At 40.1% G+C, this 19,223-nt stretch overlaps 1 protein-coding gene across 9 annotated transcripts in view; it reads right to left on the reverse strand.

The window, feature by feature from the left end:
- FGGY (FGGY carbohydrate kinase domain containing) overlaps positions 1 to 19,223 on the reverse strand; it is a 457,075-nt gene that overhangs the window by 371,513 nt on the left and 66,339 nt on the right. For all 9 annotated transcript variants that reach the window (XR_001886587.1, XR_001886588.1, XM_017877238.1 and 6 more), the window contains one exon: positions 8,032 to 8,120. Coding sequence is in view for 7 of the 9 variants with exons in the window: in XM_017877238.1 (XP_017732727.1) it covers positions 8,032 to 8,120 (89 nt within the window). In the remaining 2 variants the exon portion in view is untranslated. The remainder of the gene's footprint in view (positions 1 to 8,031; positions 8,121 to 19,223) is intronic.

A 19,223-nucleotide genomic window follows, 5' to 3' on the forward strand; every position in this document is an offset into this window, starting at 1 on the left:
ATTGCAAAGTTGCTAGACTTGAGATAGGGTTGGCAAATTGGGTCTTCTTTCTTGCCCTAACTCCTATGTATGTACACATAGCCCTGACATGCAGACAGGGTTTAACCGCACTTCTGAGCTGTATTATCTGTCTAGTATATTAGAAGTTCCAGACACTAGAGGCTAAAGAGTATTTTCTGAGATAATAAGACAACTTTTCACTCCTTATTTAGCTAATATTTTTTAATGTAGTCTCTATCAGTCAGAACCCCAATGGCAAGAAAAAGTGAGAGGCCCTCTGAATCCTTAACAATAGGGATACCTGTAAGGGACTAAGAGGATTAATTTTAATTGCCTTAAGTGTGACAATGATGTTGTGGTTATAAAGGAAAATGTTGTTACTATTGGGTGATCAGGTGGAGAATACTGTGAGATCTCCAATTTATTTACAAATGATTCAGCAAAATAATCACATGTCTGTGTCAGAGGTAGGTAAGGTGTGCACTAGAGAGCACAAAAGTAATAAAATGTTAATATTTGATTAATGTAGGTAAAAGGTATAAGGGTGTTCAATATGCCCTTCTCTCAAGTTTTCTGCAGGTTTAAATTTTTCTGGAAATTATACTGCAAAAAAATTTTTTAAAAATTCTCACCAAAATTAAAGAAAACACTGAACTCCCAGTACAAATATTAGCAATTGACATAAATATCACTGAAATACGTAATACTAATTGTCATAATTAGTAAGTGACAATGACATACATAAGTGGTTGATAAATATAAGAAAAATTAATCGCATTCAATAATCAAAAATACAAATTAAAATAAGATCCCACGTCAAGCCCAAACCCTTGACAAAATTAATATTGATATAGGATAGAATACTATACAGATGTCAAAAATATTTTAGATATTAACATGAAAAATACAACATATTAAGTAAAAAAGTAAGTTGTACAAAGCATATTTCCAATTTATTAACAAAAGAAAAATCAGTAGCATAAGAGTCTAAATAATGGTACTGTATTTGAGATACTATGAATTATATTTAGAAAACGATCAACAACCCAACATAATCACCTCCTGACAGATTAGTAAAAACCCACAAGATGAATAACAATACAACAATATCCTTTAAAAATCCAAAACACAGAGAACCACAGAAATCAGCAACATAATAATTATTTTAAAGGGACTTCAGTTTCTAAAAGCCATAAATTCATCTCTTTAAAGGAAAAGGTAGAATATTTACTAACAATCCACACAGAATTGTGCACTATAATGGAGGGGAGAGGAAAAGTAAAATGAATAAGTAGAATATGTAAGTTTAATATAAAGAAATATAAGAAAAAATAAACCTAAGATTATAGGAATTCAACCCTGTTTTCGCATATGCCACAGAAATGTCTCAGAAATTGTAACATTTAACCTGTAAACCAAACTTACAGAGTGTCTCTTATTTGTACATAAGAAGCCTTGTAAACAATTTATTTTAGTTCAAAGCCATAAAAATAGTGAACTGAGACAAGACAAATCTCCCATAAAGAATAATTCAAAGTAACATATGTAGATACTACAGTCTCAAGAAAATGAAGCACAACTACTCCCCACTCCTTATGTGTGGGCTGCGCATAGTGACTTCCTTCCAAAAAGTTCAATATGGTGGGGGTGGAAGAGTAACTTTATAGTGGAGAAATCTGACAAACAATATCTCAGCCAGGTGATCAAGTCGAACATCAATAGTGATAAGTTGTGCTAAGAGTGTGTATGTTTGATATGATGAGAAAGGTCTTTTATCTCTGTGGTCTTCCTCCCAAAAACAAACTACCCAGGTCTCACCATGAGAAAAACATCAGACACATTTCAATGGAGGGACATCCTACAATATACAAGATCAATACACTTCAAAACTATCAAGGGTATCGAAAGGAAAGAAAGACTCAGAAACTATCTCAGCCAGAAGAGCCTGAGAAGTCGTGACCAAATGTAATATGGTAAAAGGCCATTAGGTAAAACTAAAACAATTGGAATAAAGTATGGAATTTTACTAATGACAATATATCAATATCAGTCCATTAATTATGACAAATGTATCATAATAATATAGATATTAATGGGAGAAACTGGATATCAAGTATATGGGAATCCTATAATGTCTTCACAAGTTTTCTATAATCCTAAAACTATTTTAAAATTAAAATTTTATTCAAAATTATAACTAAATTTAATAGGACATACTTTTAAATAATTTATGTTGTCTACCCTTGATCATCTAGGATTAATTTCTCTCAGACCCCAATGTTAGAAAAGTTCTACTTCCCTTGAACAGCAGTGAAGTTTTATCTGTTCTACTCAGTTAATCTTGATCAAGCTCTGTCTTTGGCCACTAGGAAGCTTGGAAACAAATTTATTAGTAATTATGAATTCTCTAAAGGTTCTCTAAAGTTCTTAGCTTCAGCTCAGTTATCCTATCATTATTTTCACTCCATTCTGATTTTTTTCTATTTTGTACCACTTTTTCTTATATTATTATTAGCCACCTCAAATCTCTTTAGAGGGAGAATTTATACATATATTTTTCAGACTACAAAAAAATTATACTATTCAAATGTATGACTTCCCATTTCTCATGTCATCAAAATTGTAGACAGTAACCCACTTAATAGCAAGAATGTGGCTAATAACTAAAGCATTCTGCTTCAGTTCTTGAATTGCAAAGCGGTAATGACACCACCTGCTGTAAGGATGGTCATGAGGACTAACAGAGCTAACATTTGCTAAATATGCCTAGCACAGATAAAGGAAAGGCACTCAATAAACGATAATTACCATTATTATTATTAACAAAAATAGCAATAATTATTTTCATTAATATAAGAAAAAGAATGGAGCTGAATTACAAAGTAATCATGGGCCAATTGGTGATTTTCTCAGTGACCCAGATAAACAAAAGTAGCTGCCATATTTCGGAGGATGAGAACAATAAAAGGGGAGAATGGGGGAAAAAAACAAAAATAAAACCTGAAAGAGAGGAGAGGAAAATGGAGAAGGAAGAGAGAAAGGAGAGGTGTTCTTACATATTGTCATTGCCAAAAACAAGTTTGAAAGCTTTTAGACAACGTGAAATTCAATCACTTGTTAGTCTTAACTCGACTAAAATATATTTTTTAAAAAGACTCTCTAGCCTTTTTGGCACTCATTTTCCCCAAAGCCTCCCAAAATCATCACATGTAAGAGCCAAATAAACACCAAATTTCAACCTCTCCTTGGTCCAGAGGATGCCAGGTTGGTGTTTTATTACCCAAAGTTTTTTTTGGAATTGGCATATTCAAATTCAGACCCTCATCTTCCTTACTCTAGAAGAGGGAACAGACAATGTGGATTTTTTATTAAAAGAACCCATTATTGTGTAAATACTATGTGCTACATGTTTTACCCAGAGAACCTCTAACTCTTTTAATAGCCCTGAAAGGGCTTATGGATGAGGAAATAAGGCTTAGGGAGGTAAATAATTTGCTCCAGGTTCTTGTAGACAGCACATGATGAAGACACTGAAACCAGGTCAGTCTGACCACAAGGACTTCCCTCTTTCCTCTATGCTTAATGTAAAGACTCATTGCCAAAACTGATAGAGAGAGGGAACTAAATGAAATCGCTAACACCTTTAAAAAGTTTTCTCAGGCCGGGGCGTGGTGGCTCAAGCCTGTAAATCCAGGCACTTTGGGGCCGAGACGGCGGATCACAAGGTCGGAGATCGAGGGACCATCTCTTGGCTAACACTGTGAAACCCCGTCTCTACTAAAAAATACTAAAACTAGCCGGCGAGGTGGCGGGCGCCTGTTTAGTCCCAGCTACTCCGGAGCTGAGGCATGAGAATGCGTAAAGGGAGCGGAGCTTTGCAGTGAGATGAAGATCCGGCCCATGCACTCCAGCCCGGCGACAGAGCGAGATCCGTCTCAAAAAAAAAAAAAAAAAAAAAATCTCAGCATTGTGTTAGAAGCTTTCTCTACAATAACCCCATGGAGCAGATGTTGTCATTATTTCCATCTATAATCAAGAAAGCTCAGAGGGGCTCCTTGTTCCACCGTAATATGCAAGTAGAAATACAGAAGGAAGAAATATTGAGTAAACAGGAGAGAGAAAGATAGATGCAAGCTGTAAGTGGGCCAGGGGAAAGGGCAACCACCTTTGCAAGAGGAACCTGGTACCCAAGGTTCACAGGCTTTGCTCTCTGGAAGAGAGGGAAATGGGAAGAGAGGTCTCTGAAGGTGCTCACAAATATGGGGTGAGTGGGGGAAGAGGATGATTAATTTATACTAATGAAAATAGAATGAGTCATGAGTGTCACAGCCAATAAAAATGGCAGGGATGACTAGACAGCCAATAAATAATTTCTGAGCATTAAACTTTCTGCTTCCTCAAGGTTTGAGATTATCAAAGGCAAGGCCAGAAGCCCCCAAGCAAGTTCTGATAAGTTAACAAGACGCCCTCCACTTTGTGAACCCAAAAGTATCTGAGACAGATCTCAATCAATCTAGAAAGTTTATTTTCCCAAGGTTAAGGATGCACCCATGACACAGCCTCAAGAGGTTCTGATGACAATTGCTCAAGGTGGTCGGGGCACACCTTGCTTCTATACATCAATCAATACATGTAAGGTTAATACTGATTTGATCTGGATGGATGGGCAACTCAAAGCAGGGGCTTCTAGGTCATAAGTAGATTTAAAAATTTTCTGATTGGCAATTGGTTGAAAGAGTTATTATCAATAGAAAAGAATGTCTGGGTTAGGATAAGGAGTTGTGGAGACCAAGGTTTTATTATGCAGATGAAGCCTCCACTTAGCAGGCTTCAGAAAGAATAGATTGTAAACATTTCTTATGAGACTTAAGGTCTGTCTTGATGTTAGTGTTGGTTGGCTTTTCCTGAATTCCAAAAGGGACAACTGTATAAGGAGGAATGTCTGACCCCCACCCTTCCCATCATGGCCTGAACTGGTTTTTCGGGTTAACTTTGGAATGCCTTTGGCCAAGAGAAGGGGTCCATTCAGATGGCAGGGGGCCTTAGAATTGTATTTTTTGTTTACAACTTTTAAATTCAAAAAATTCATTAGGCCCTTAAAACACTTCCAAGCTCTCACTCAGAGTCACATCCTACTTTCACGCATATTCTGTTAGGCAGTGTTGTCCAAAGTTACCTGATCATATACTACCTGGGCACTTGTTAACATACAAATTCTCACATCTCCCATGGAGATTCTGATTCATTAGGTTGAAAACTAGAAGATCTGGGGATGTGCATTTTGAAAAAATCATTCAGGTAATTCCTATAATCCAACTAATTTGGAAAAATTGCTTTAACAGAATTCTCACAAGAAGTTTGCAAGATAGATATAACAATCCCCATGCTATAGACAAAAAGAGTGACACTCAAAGAAGGGAAGAGACTTGCCCAAGGTCACACAACTAGTGTGGTAAAATCAAAGCTGGTAAGTCATATTGTGAGTCCACTGTGTGTATGCATGCCAACGCACTTAACTCTATCTGAGCCACGGCTAGCTTCAAAAAGCCCTCTCCTTGGTCCCTGAATATGGCACTGGAAACCAGGAAATGGGACACAGAATACCTAGAGCCATCAGAAAGAATCAGGGAGGCAGTCAAAGTGCTGCTGAGTACAACATCAAAGAAAAAGAGAAGGAAAGTCAAGTTCTCCTCCATCTCTAGTTCCAGCTTTGAGCCCTCTGGGTTTGCAGGCCATTGGGGTATCGCCTATAAACATGACAACTAGCACTGCTTGACTTACAAACAAGACCATTTGGCCAAAATGATCAAAACATTTCTTTCATGGATGTACAATGATGGAAAAAACCTAGAGAAAGATTCTCTCAGAAATAACTTTGAACAATTAACATCACACCAAAAGAGGAATGCCCAAGATGATATCTTCACCTACACGCTGCCCTCCCCACTGGTGATAACTATAATGGTGACTAATTATACCTTCCAGGGTAAAGCTCACACCACTCCTCCAGGGATATCCTGCCAGAGATGGCATGTACCTGAGGTTTGCAGAGGCCATTTTCACAAGCACATGCATCTCTGCCCCGGGACCTTTGGCTAATGATTGTTTAATCACAAGGAGGTTCGGGGTTGCTGACATTAAGAATGACATGCTTGTGAAATGTTCTCTGCTATCTCCCTGCTAGAAGCCCCTGCTGCTGAATTATCACACCCTATCAACTCACTACAAAAAAAAATGAGATAGGAGAAATGGTACTGCTATTTCCGGCTTCCCTTGAGTTTAAAGAAGAAGGAAAGAGGGTAGGATTTGGCCCCTCTCTAAATAAACTGATTTTAAGATACAATACCTGCCTCCCCTATCATGAGAGGTTTATCTATCCTCTGGGAAATGATTCCCTTCCTTACCGGTTTGTTCAACCCAGATTCTAAATCTTTTTCAGATGAGAAGACCTGCCCTGACCTTATACATCTCCTTAAATCTGAGGTCATCATGACAAGAGGCTTGTCATACTTACAGATTTCATATCCAACCTGTCTATATATCCCCACACATACACTCACCCTGTTAATTACAGTAGCCACAATTTCACACTCAATGAATATTTTATACAAGTCTCTGTTGTGTAGCATATGCTCTATTTTTAACATTCATAATTTACCAAAAAATAGTTGTTGACTTCAACATATATACTTCTACAATATGGGATAACTGAGGTACATTTACATAAAAAGCAAACAAGTATATAACATATCCATCCAGTTAAATTAGCTTCCTTGAATCTCCTAGTTAACATTAGAGGCCAAAATACACACACACACACACACACACACACACACACACACAGACGAGTTATACATCACACAATGACATTGCAGTCAATAACAGACTGCATATATGACAGTGGTCCCAAAAGATATTAATGGAGCTGAAAAATTCCTATCACCTAGTGACATCTTGATGATCCTGACCCTGTGTAGGCCTTGGATAATGTGTATGTTTGTATCTCAGTTTTTAACAAAAAAGTTTAAAAAGTGAAAAAGAAAGTTAATAGAAAAAAGCTTATTGAATAAGAATATAAAGAAAATATTTTTGTACAGCTGTATAATGTGTTTCTGTTTTAGATAAGTGTTATTACAAGAGTAAGAAAGTTTAAAAGTTTATAAAGTAAAAAATGCTACAGTAAGCAAAGGACAATTGTTAAACAAATTTTTAAAATAAATTTAGTGTAACCTACATGTACAGTGTTTATAAAGTCTATAGAAGTGTACAGTAATATCCTAGGCCTCTGCATTCAGTCACCACTCACTCACTGACTCACCCAGAGCAACTTCTAGTCCTGTAAGTTTCATTCATTATAAGTGCCCTATGTAAGTAGGCTATTTTTTATCTTTTACATTGTGTTTTTATTGTATCTTTTCTATGTTTAGATACACAAATAAGTACCATTGTGCACAATGGCCTACAGTATTCAGTACAGTAACATGCTCCACAGGTTTGTAGCCAAGCAGCAATAGGCTATACCATACAGCCTAGGTGTGCAGTAGAATACACCATCTAGATTTGCGAAAGCATACTCTATGATGTTTGCAACAATAATGAAATCGCCTAACAACACATTTCCCGGAATGTATCCCTGTCCTTAAGAAACGCATGACTCTGTGTGTGTGTGTGTGCGCGCACGCGTGCGTGCGTGCGTGCGTGTGTGTTTATTTTTTCCTTTTATTCATCATGTAAAAAGTGCCTTTGGAAAAACCCACATTTCACTCTGGATTTTTTGCATCTCTTTCAAACGTGAACAATTTTAATGAATGGTCTTCACCTTGGATACTCACATTCCAGGACTAATAGGAACAACAGTGTTTGGGCATGTGCAGTGGAGGTGGAAGATAGATTCAAGATGTTTCAAGTATGCAAAATCACATGCAGATGTACCAACAGTATATCCAGTCAAAGAGAGTTAAGAAAGCAATATACACACAGACATCCGAGAATGGAAGAATGCAAACACAATCTAACTTGTAATTAACATACCGTGCTGTGACACCTGTTGCCTTCCATGATAAGAAGTCTGGGAGATCAAAGAAATGTCCCGCCTTATCCCAGCAAGTCTCTCTCAAGTTCTGCCAAATTAAATATATATTAGAATCAATTATGGGGTTTTTCTACCATCTCCTCTTTCAATAATATTTCAAATTTTTCAAAACAAAAGCATAGCCAACAATGCCCATTGAAACATCTGTTCAGGAGCTTGGTGGGGGTAGGAATAATATAAAAGCAGTACTTACACAGGAAAGAAAAACTGACAATTCTTGATCCTTCCAGAAATAACCACAATTTCCCTTAAAACCCTCTTTGCCAATCTGGAGGGATAGAAAGCTGTATTAGTCCATTTTCACACAGCTGATAAAGACATACTGAGACTGGGTAATTTATAAAGAAAAGGAGGTTTAATGGACTCACAGTTCCATATGGCTGGGGAGGTCTCACAATCATGGCAGCAGACCAGAGAGAGAAATGAGAGCCCAGCAAAAGGGAAAACTCCTGATAAAACCATCAGATCTCGTGAGACGTATTCACTACCACGAGAACAGTATGGGGGAAACCACCCACATGATTCAATTATCTCCCACCAGGTCCCTCCCACAACACGAGGGAATTATGGAAGCTACAATTCAAGATGAAATTTGGGTGGGGATACAGCCACCCATATCAAAAGCACACTCTGTAAGGTATGCAATCCATCTTTCTGGTGAATGGTGATGGACATATAAGATTTCAGAGCAGATATAAGCTAGAAAGAAGCTGTACTCAGAAACTGCCTAACGAAACTAAATGTGCCCTGCCATATAAAATTCTCCACATGCCAACTGGTTCCAAAGGCAACAGAAAAAAGATGGTCCCTGCCCTCAAAGAACTTCCACTCTAAGTCAAAGAGAATGGCCACATAAGCCATTGTACATTTTAAAGATTTGGTTCTCTGTATTGCAAAATGGCCAGATTTTTTCTTACTGCTGGGCATTTTCTTTCCTTTGCCACTTCTGCCTAAAACATTCATTCCTCACCTACCACCCTCTGCCCTCCCAGGATCCACATCATCCCCCTTCCTCATTTGGTTAACCCTACCCACCGCCATTCCTTGCAGGGGTTTCCAGGATCTCCTGCTCAAGTTTAGGTCTAGCTGTCATACAACCCATACCACCCCCACAATCATTTGTGTAATGTTCATATGGTTTGGCTGTGTCCTCACTCAAATCTCATCTTGAATTGTAGTTGCCATAATCCCCATGTGTCATAGGAGGGACCCTGTGAGAGGTAATTGAATCATGGGGGTGGTTACCTCCATGCTGTTCTCATGATAGCGACTGAGTTTTCACAAGATCTGATGTTTTTTATAAGGGGCTTCCCCTGCCTTCATTCTGCACTTCTCTCTCCTGCCACCCAATGAAGAAGGATGTGTTTGCTTCTCCTTCTGCCATAATTGTAAGTTTCCTGAGGCCTCCCCATCCATGCTGAACTGTGAGTCAATTAAATGTCTTTCCTTTCTAAATTACCCAGTCTCGGGTATGTTTTTATTAGCAGCGTAAGATTGGACTAATACAAATGTCTTTCTTTCCTGACAGACTGACTATAAGCTCTGTGAGGTCAAGGATCTTGTCAGTCATGTTCACCATGATATTGGATGATTGTCTCCTCTCCTCCACCCCAATTGACAGGACCCTCAGCTGCCAAGTAGAAACTACATAACTCTCATCCTCTTACTACAAGCACTTAGTTAGACCAGGTTTAGACATGTGACCTAGTTGTGCCAACCAGATTTCCTCTCCTATGAACTTAGAATCAGGACCCAAATGGAACCGTTTCACTCCGCCTATGAACGGAACTGGAGATGAGATAAAGTTGAAAAGCATGAAGTGGCCATTTTCTGCCAAATACCTGAAGAGGTAGAATTTCAAAAACAGAATAGTAAAGAAGACAGAGGCACTAGCAAGAAAGGTTTCCTACCATCCAGACAACTTTCCATGTCCTGATTTCTATTACTCCCTCTCCAAAAAGTTACAAGTAAAAGGAATTATAAGCATAGGAGTATCTCTGGGAACCTAAGGGCAACAATGCAAAAGTTCCAAAAGAGGCGTATTTCAGTACCTGCCACAGGGTAACACACAGTAGGCACTCAATAAACATTTGTTGAATTACTAGACAAACTGCTCAGCTTCACCTTCCAATTCCTCTTGTGTGAGCAGTGCTTCAGTTTATAAAGGGCTTCCACATGTGTTATCACCTTAGAGCAACACAAAAGTCCTGGGCATTATTATATCTATTTTATGTACAACTGGCTTTTATCAGAATTCTGTGAGTTCCTCCTTCATAGTGCTTCCCTAACACTACTATATAAACACCAACATGTATCTATTTACAGCAGATAAACGGTTCTATCCCAAGTGCTGCCCTATCAAAACAATATCAAAAGAGTTCAGATGTAAAAGGCAAAGTATCAAGCTGATTCTGTTATTGTTGTTTTAACTTCCCAAACATCTAAAACATCTAGGTGAAAGCTTGTATCTAGAAAGGGACCTGTCCTAAACTTCTCTTTGAATGCCCATTCTAAGATGTTAATGTTAAATAAAGCAAAACTTAAAGATACTGAATATTCCTAACACAGCTAAGAACTAGTAGCATCTCTGTATAGGGTGTAACAAGCCACAATCAGAAAATGGTAGCCTTTGAAACCATGTGAGTCAAACTACCAGGATGCCTTTTGGCTAGTCCCTGAAATCTATTTCCATATGTCTTGTGGTTTCAGCAATCAGTGGCCAGGGAGAGGAGAAAAGGCAGCCTCTTTCTAAAGGTTCCAAAAATCAAAGGCCAGTGACCAGATATGAACCGCCAAACCACGGCAACAACAACCAGTGCTTCAAGCCAAAGCACAACCATCTTCTTAAATTCAGGCAAAAAAAAAAAAAGCTACTTCTTTTAGATCTTGTGTGCGGTCACTAAAGACATTACATAACGGCAGCTTTTACCCTGTAGCCACACAGACAGCCACTGTGGGACAACGGAACCCAAGTAGAATGACACAAAGAACTCAAGCCTTTTGCCAAAAAGAGACACTGGGAATAGGAGGAACAAGGAGTCCAGGCATTCTTTCTTTTTGAGACCACACTAACCATCACCAATCAAAGCCAGAGATCCCAGCCCAACCTCTACTCTAAGGAGATAACACATGTGGAAGCCTTCTATAAGCTCTGAAGCACTCATCACATAAAAGGAATTGGAAGATGAAGCTGAGCAGTTTGTCTAGTAATTCAACAAATATTTATGGGATGAGGAATTAGAAATAACACGTTGTGGGAAGTCTGAGGTACTCTTAAGGATGTACATGGTCTCAGAAGGGAAGACAGCAGTATTCCCTGCTTTCTCTACAAAAGGGAAGTCTGGAGATAGGCCAGCAAAGAGGAGTAAGGATTTGGATGAGAGGAAATGTCTCCAGAAGCCTGATCCCTTACCTTGAGATGCCAGCAGGCATCTGTGAGGATTCCATGCAGTTTTTGTTGTTGTTTTTGAGACGGAGTCTCACTCCATCACCAGGCTGGAGTGTAGTAGTGTGATCTCGGCTCACTGCAACCTCTGCCCCCCGGGGTTCAAGAGATTCTCCTGCCTCAACCTCCCAAGTAGCTGGGACCACAGGTGCATGCCATCATGCCCTGCTGTATATTTTTTTTTCTTTTTTTGTATTTTTAGTAGAGACAAGGTTTCACTATGTTGGCCAGGCTGGTCTCGAACTCCTGACATTGTGATCTGCCCACCTCAGCCTCCCAAAGTGCTGGGATTACAGGCATGAGCCACCGTGCCCAGCGCCATGCAGTTTTTTATATTAGGCTACCTGATTCACAAGTGATTTGTCATCAAATGCCATATTGGCCAAGAGCACATTACCCCTACAGATGGATTTTTAGTCCAGTTCTGCAGAAAAATCTCTCTGTCCCTCCTCTCTGGCCCATACAATCCCAGCCAAAGGCCTCAATCTTACTCAATTAATTCTCTACTTGTAACCACTGGACCTGCATTAGGATACAGTGATCATCCTCTAAATCCTCCACAGTTTACAACAGTGTTCTCATTTAATCTTCAGAGTGGTGCAGAAGCATGTAGGTAATACACAATACTCACACATTAAGGAACTGGGGGTCAGACCACAAGGGCTTAGCCCAAAGTCACAGGGTTTCCAGCTCTAAAGTAAATGTTCGTTCCTTCTACTATGCCACAGTTACCACCCTGAACCTCCCACTCCAATAAGAGATGTAATTTTGGGCCTTTTGGAAATGTCATAATGGAAGCTACTGCCACTCTTTACAGAAGACAGACAAAAGCCATTCTAAGCACATTTCTGTACAATTTCAATCCTGGACAGCTCACGTAACTTCTATGTACTTATCACCTCCCACGCATAATGTTGCATAGATTAGAGAGTGCAAGGAACAGGCCCTCGACACACACTAACTTCAGATATGTCTCATTAGGTGATGGCCTAATAGAGTTCAAACCGGGAGCTCTCTGTGCTGAATGAGTTAAGTCTTTCTATCCTCCAGTTACCAAGCAACTAACAAAACTAGTTTTCAAGAAAAAAAGAAAAGTGATTTGGGTTATATGACTTGGCACAAAAGCCTTCTGCATTCCAACAACAATCCTTTGAGTTAAGCAATCCCTCAGCTTAAAGCAACCAAAGAGAACAGCTTTTGTAAAAAAAAAAAAAAAGAAAAAATCATCTATTACTTCATCAAACCACAGCATTTCTTGGGAGGAGGCTACTACTGAAAGCTCACATAGCTGTGGGTCTAAGCAGAGGGCGGAGGTAGGGCAGTATGTCCAAGATTCAAGGCTGTAGCCACCCTGCCAGCCTCAGGACAGAGAGAAGTAGCTTTCACCCTTTCCCTCCCACTCCAGGGAAGCTGTGAGGTTTCTGCTGCTTCTAGACACTGAAGGAACTCATGAGCGAAATGAGGCAGCTACTGCAATGACACCAGGGTCAAGGGGCAACATGAGAAGATAGGCATGACCAGTTACAAAGGATTATCCAAGTCATCTACTATTTAATTGCAAAGGGATTCTATCTGGGTTATCTGCTGTGAGCAGTAAATAAAAGGGAGGGAACAGCTCCCTAATTTCCCACTCAATAAATAGTACTGCCTGCACATTCCAAGTACTCACGCTGTTGTTTTCCAGCACAACTACCCAAGAAAGAGCAAGACCTTATCCTCACTATATGTTCAAGACTCCAAATTAGGGCCCAGGCCGATAGCCCAGAGAGAAAATATGTTTCAGGAAGAGACGTAATCTTCAATGTCATTCTTAAAAGAAATATGCTGGAAGCATGGAGTAGGTCATAAACCCCAGCCAGAAACTTTTCAGAATGAATAAAACAATTGTGTGTTTCAAACTCCCATGCACAGAGACAGAACACCAGAAATATTTCAAGTTAGATAGGCAGATAAGCTGAGAGGTCTGCACTACTAGAGGCATCTTTCTAAAAACATAAAGCTTCCCATTCCATTCCTTTATTAAAGATGGTTCAATATCTCCTCATGGCCTAGAATCCCATTTTAACTCTGTAGTCTGGCTCTCAGGACACTTAACCTGGCTCCAAGTTGGCTGTGATCATTATGATGATGACTTTCTGGGCTCATCTCCTAACACCTTCCATTCGGTTCTCACCTCTTTTGCTTTCCCAAATACATTACTCTGTTTCAGCTGGTATCTCTATTTGAATTGACTTTCCCATCTTCTCCCCTTAGCAAACCTCTGCCTTTGATTCAAATTCAGCTCAGATGTTTTCTGTGAATCTGTCCATCCCATGCTGTATCCTAATTATTCATTCATATACCTAAATCTACCTCGAAATGACAAACTTCTGAAGGGCAAGAGCCAGGTCTAACTTATGAAAAAAAATGCAGAGTTTCCGGAGATATAAGAAAACCTAAAGCCAGGTCCATTCGAGAGAAAGATATACACAAAGGAAGAGATAATTAATAAGATGATATATGATAATAACGTAATTAGCCTGATACCAAGGTTTGATGAGTCAGCCTCATAACGTTATTGTAATATTTTGTGTGTGGCCATATATCTGCTTCTAATGAGTAATCACAGACAGGGCTCAGAGGAGGGAAAGGGTTTGGGACCTGGGGAGGCTAGAAAAGGCTTCCAGGGAGAGATGCAAGCAGAGGCCCAAAGGTCAAGTGGAATAAATATTTATGTCACTGCCAAGAAAGATCCAAGAAACAAAAATCTGAATAGACAAGACACATTACCCCCATTAGATGAGGATTTGTTTAACGGTAACATCATAGAATTTATTTGTAAAATGAAATAATTCCATTGTATAATTTATTTAATTTTCAAAACTGGATTTACATGCATCCCTTTCCCCTCTTTCCTCCCCTGGAGGGCTTTGCTCTTCTTGTACGAAAAGAAAAACTTACAATCCACACTAGAGTTGACTTCCCAACCATAAAATATGTTATCATTTTAATGAAAACTGATCATATTTAGCAAAGCTGACTCTACCCAGGAGTGTGACACCACTGTACATATTAGGAAAACAAGGCTGTAGTAGATGGGGGTCTAAGAACTTTGGAGTCTGGCAGACCTGATTTTGGTTACCATTCTCACCATTTAACAGCTGTGTAGCTTTAGGCAAATTAATTTATTTAAGCCCAAGTTTCCTCAAAGCTACATTCCCAGCATCTTCCCCCAAGGATGCTGTGAGAATTAAATGAAATAATATAAAGTGCCTGATAAGTCAACAAGATTCACTCTTCTGCTACAGAGCTTCACAGTTTTCAAAGCACTTGGACATGCATGATCTCATCTGACCTGTGTAATTCTTCAAGGCAGGGAAGGCAAGGAGTCAGAAAACTATGCTTGCAGATTATGAACCTAAAGCCCAGGAAGGGACCAAGATTATCTCCAGGTCCCACACAACAGGTAAATGGAAAGTCAGACCAAAATTTGCATTGCTAATGCCCAGCCCAACGTTTGAGTTCAGTCATCTGCCTCTCTAAAACATAATATAATGCAGAAGTGCATTTCTTATTGGAGGAGATGAGAGAGATGCCACAGTGATCTGGATCAAACAATGCCTTGTGGGTGGTACTATCTATGGGAGAGAGGGAGACAGCCCTAATAGGAAGAGAAAGCTTTGGAAAGGGTGAACAGGTCTTGGAGCAGACATGAAAGAAAGTCAAAGACTGGGACCAGCAGAGGGATGAGGAAGTCTTCCTCAACATCTCACTCTCCTGGACCTTCTCATGCCCTTCTCATCAGTGCTTTTCTGTCTCCTACATGGGCTCCTTTTCTTTAGCTGCTCTTTAAATGTTGATGCTCCCCAGGGATCTTACCTCATCCAAATGTTCTTCTCACTGTTTCCATGCTCTCCAAGAAATATCAGTCAGTACTGTGACTCTAACCAACTACACGCTGAATAACATGCCAAATCTCAAACTCCAATTCAAACTCTCCTTTGAGACATGTCTCCTGGATGTCCCACTGCACCTCCAACTCAACACATCCAAGACAGAATCTGCTATCTTCCCCCAAGTGTGTTCCTCCTCCTTGATTTCCAATGCCAGTTGATCCAGTTACCAAAGGAGTCATCTTCTGCCTCTTCTCTTGTTCCTTACATTCAATCACCATTCTAATTTCAACTCCCAATTAATTCACGAAGAGGTGCCCACTTCATCACCCTGTATTAGGGTTCTTCAGAGAAACAGAAGCAATAGCGTGTATATGGCTGTGTGCGTACACATTTAGGACTCAACTCTGGTGTCCCTACTCAATGAAATCACCCATGACCTCCCTATGCTGAGTTAGATGCTCTTATGCTAGGCCCTTATAGTACCCTGTGAATATCCCTATCACTGCATTTCCCATCATCTGTTCATTTGTCTGTCTCTCTCACTACACTGAAAGCTCCTCAAAGGCAAGAGCGATGTTTTTTATTAAATATCTCTACTCCTAGGACATAGCATTGTGTCTGATCTATAGATGATGAGTCATGTTAGCTAATGAATGAATAAATGAATGAATGAGCAGACATGTATAAGCCAAATGAAAGTCTGCAGAAATAAAAGTAAGGAATGAATGGATAAATGAATGAGGTTGTGAATAAAAACTGTCCCAGTTTCTCTTCTTTCATTCAAGCTAATGGCTTTTCTCAGTCTGTTTCAGAGCAGAGATATAGTCTAGGCAAGTCAGACTGCCAGGAAGATAAATTTCTCCTCTCAGGGTGAGCAGGTCCTTTGGAGAAGTTTCATTTTAATTGGAAAATGGATTCATTCACTTCCTGGCTTGGACTCCCAGGTCAGTGCAGCAACACTGAATGGCTGCCAAGTACCAATAGAGAGGGGGCTGCAGTGGGGAGAGTGCTCCATCAAATGTTGAGCGCTCTGGGACACCTGAGGATAACCTGGCATCCGTTCCAAGCTGGCTCACACAGATGCCCCTTCTTCTTTCTTCCCAAATGTCCTTCAACCCAAACTTAATCATCTCCAACCCGTAAAGGACACGTGTACTTTACTGTTCCAACTGGCATTTCTTTGGAGCCTATTTGGGTATGTGCATCCTTACTTGTTCATTTACACCACTGTTGCCGAGTTCCACTGTGATTTCCTGCCGGGCACGGACAAAGGCCACAACTCAAAAGTTCCTTCACAACTCAAGTAGTAGAATAAGATCACAATTTAAACTCTTCCTTATGATGGATCCCTAACAGTCCAACCTCACAGAAAATATTTCTAGGAACATTTCTTGCATGTTTTGCCACAGGTCCTGGAAGAGGGCACTGGTTCTTTGTGATGGTTCCCAGCTTCCTCTTTAGCCTCATCTCTCAACACCTTCACCTGTCAGCATCTCTGCAGTCCCTGATTCTCCAAACAGACTGGTCCAGAGCCAGAATGTAAGAGTGAATATCCTGGCTCTAGTACTTTGTAGCTATGTGGCCTTGAGCAAGCTACTCAACTACTCTTTATCTCAATTTCCTCATTCTATAAAAATTACTGAGGACAATAATAGCGCCTATGCCATAGGGTTGATGGGGGATCAAATGAACAAATATATGTAATCTATTTACAGCACCTAGGACATAGTCAGCACTTTTTACTTATGATTGTTTTTATTATTACTTAGAATGTCACTTTCACTACATCTTTCCCTCTTCAGGAAAGAGTAGGTGCTTTAGAGTCTGACACACCTTAGTCCAAATGTTGGTTCTCCTACTTATTGGTGGTGTTATTTCTGACTAGCGGTCACCTAATGTCTATGAGTCTCACTTCGTTCATTTGCAGCAACGTTTAACTCAAAGATTGTTAGCCGAATTCAATTCAGTGAGATTATACGTGTTCATGTGCCCATCCTAGTATACTCCTAGTAAACCTTAGTTTCCTCTGCAATCCTTGTTCTTTTCAAATTATGTGTGGGCCTGTCTCTTCTACTAGACTCTTAGCTCTTTTTTAGGAAAGAACTATAATTTGTTCATCTATTTCCCTAGAATTAGCATCAAATAACTATTTTTCAAGTAAAATATTTCTTGATTGTGCAAAAAATGGTCTGTCAGTCCTGGTTGTGGCCAACTATGTGCTAGGTATGCTCAAAGAAGATGAAAGGCAGGAATATACTTCCAATCCTCAGGTTAGTTACCAGCTAGGTGGAACAAAGAATCTATGCATATGAAACATGCAGGAAGAATGTATAAATAGCACAGAATAATTCAAGTTCTAAAATATATTAATTTATAAACTATGGATTCTATATGATCACGAAGGAGACAGTGCTGTGGGAAGGAGGTAAGTAAGGGGGTTACTTAGGAGGCAGTGTCAGATCTGCATGTAGAGGGAAGGCAAAGACTGAGGAAGATGGGATGGAGGTCAGTCCACATTGAGGCAACGGCCTGAGTAAAAGTGCAGGGAGAAGCATCAGCAGCATCCATGGCCATGGAGAAGGAACCATGAGAAGGTCAGTCTGAGAGACCTGTGTTGAGAAGTAGTAAGAGGTAAATCTCGTTTATATTAGATACTTGGGACAGAAGAATGGGAGCCACCATCAGTCCTTGTGTGGAGAGTGTTTTGTGAACAGTTTTAGGAATGTTAGGACAGCAATAACCTAGTGGGAAGCCCAGAGGAGAGAAGAAATAAGAGGCAGGAGGATGTATCCCTGTATACATTTCTGATACAGATGGAGGAGAAAGGGCAGAGCAAATGGAAAGAATGGAAAACGGAGACAAAAGAAGAAGCATAGGAAAGAAAATGAAACAAGAAAAATTAAATAGGAGAAAGAGGAGGAAAATAAAGACAAAAGCAAAAGATGAACAAAGAGAATGGGGTGAAGAAAAAGAACAGCTTAAACATGAGATGTGAATAAAATGTGTGGGAAACAACAGCAGGACCATGACAATGTCCGCAGCAAGACAAAGCATCGAGAAGGGAGGGCAGAAACCAGCCGTGTTCGTGGTCTGCACACTGTCTTTCCTCTAGATGAATGAAGTCATGGCTGATGTCACTGCCTCTGAGTCACACACCACCCCTCACCACCCAAGAGAGGTGGAAAGGGCCCTGTCTAGTATTCAGTCCCACCCTCTTGGACAAGTGGGGTTAATTCACTGCTTTATTCTCACGCACACTGTCTAGTTTTGAGACAACTGAAACGAGGAGAGCTGCTCTGTCTGCCCAGGGAGGACGTGAGTGCTCAAAGCTCAACTTCTACGCAGTTCTCAGGTCCAGGTCCTTGAGATAGAAGAGTCGGGAAAAGTGTCTGGCCTTTCTCTGATTGTGGCTAAGGCGAACTGGCTCCATCCCATGAGGTCCCCCTTCAGCCCCGCAAAAAATCCTGTAATTAATAGCACGGAATATATGAGAGAGACTTAAAGGAACTTTTGACGGACTCACAGAGCTTCTTGCAGTCTAAGCTCTCACCATACTGTATTTGCAGCCCCACAGAGATCTCATTTCCGCAGACTGCCACCAGACTACCTTTCACACTGTCTCACCTCAACTGCTTATTACCCAATTCCAATTCATCCACTGGCCCACAACCTACATATTACCTCCCCATGCCCCTCGATCCTAACTGGGCTGTATTTCTAGAGTAACCTGAGTTCCCATTGGACTAATACTGTACTGTGACTTTATCTCTTATCTCCTTTCTAGAATACGAGCATCTGGGAATAACGACTG

The sequence above is a fragment of the Rhinopithecus bieti genome, unplaced genomic scaffold, assembly GCF_001698545.2.
Source record: "Rhinopithecus bieti isolate Rb0 unplaced genomic scaffold, ASM169854v2 scaffold_6380, whole genome shotgun sequence".
NCBI classification, from domain to species: Eukaryota; Metazoa; Chordata; class Mammalia; order Primates; family Cercopithecidae; genus Rhinopithecus; species Rhinopithecus bieti.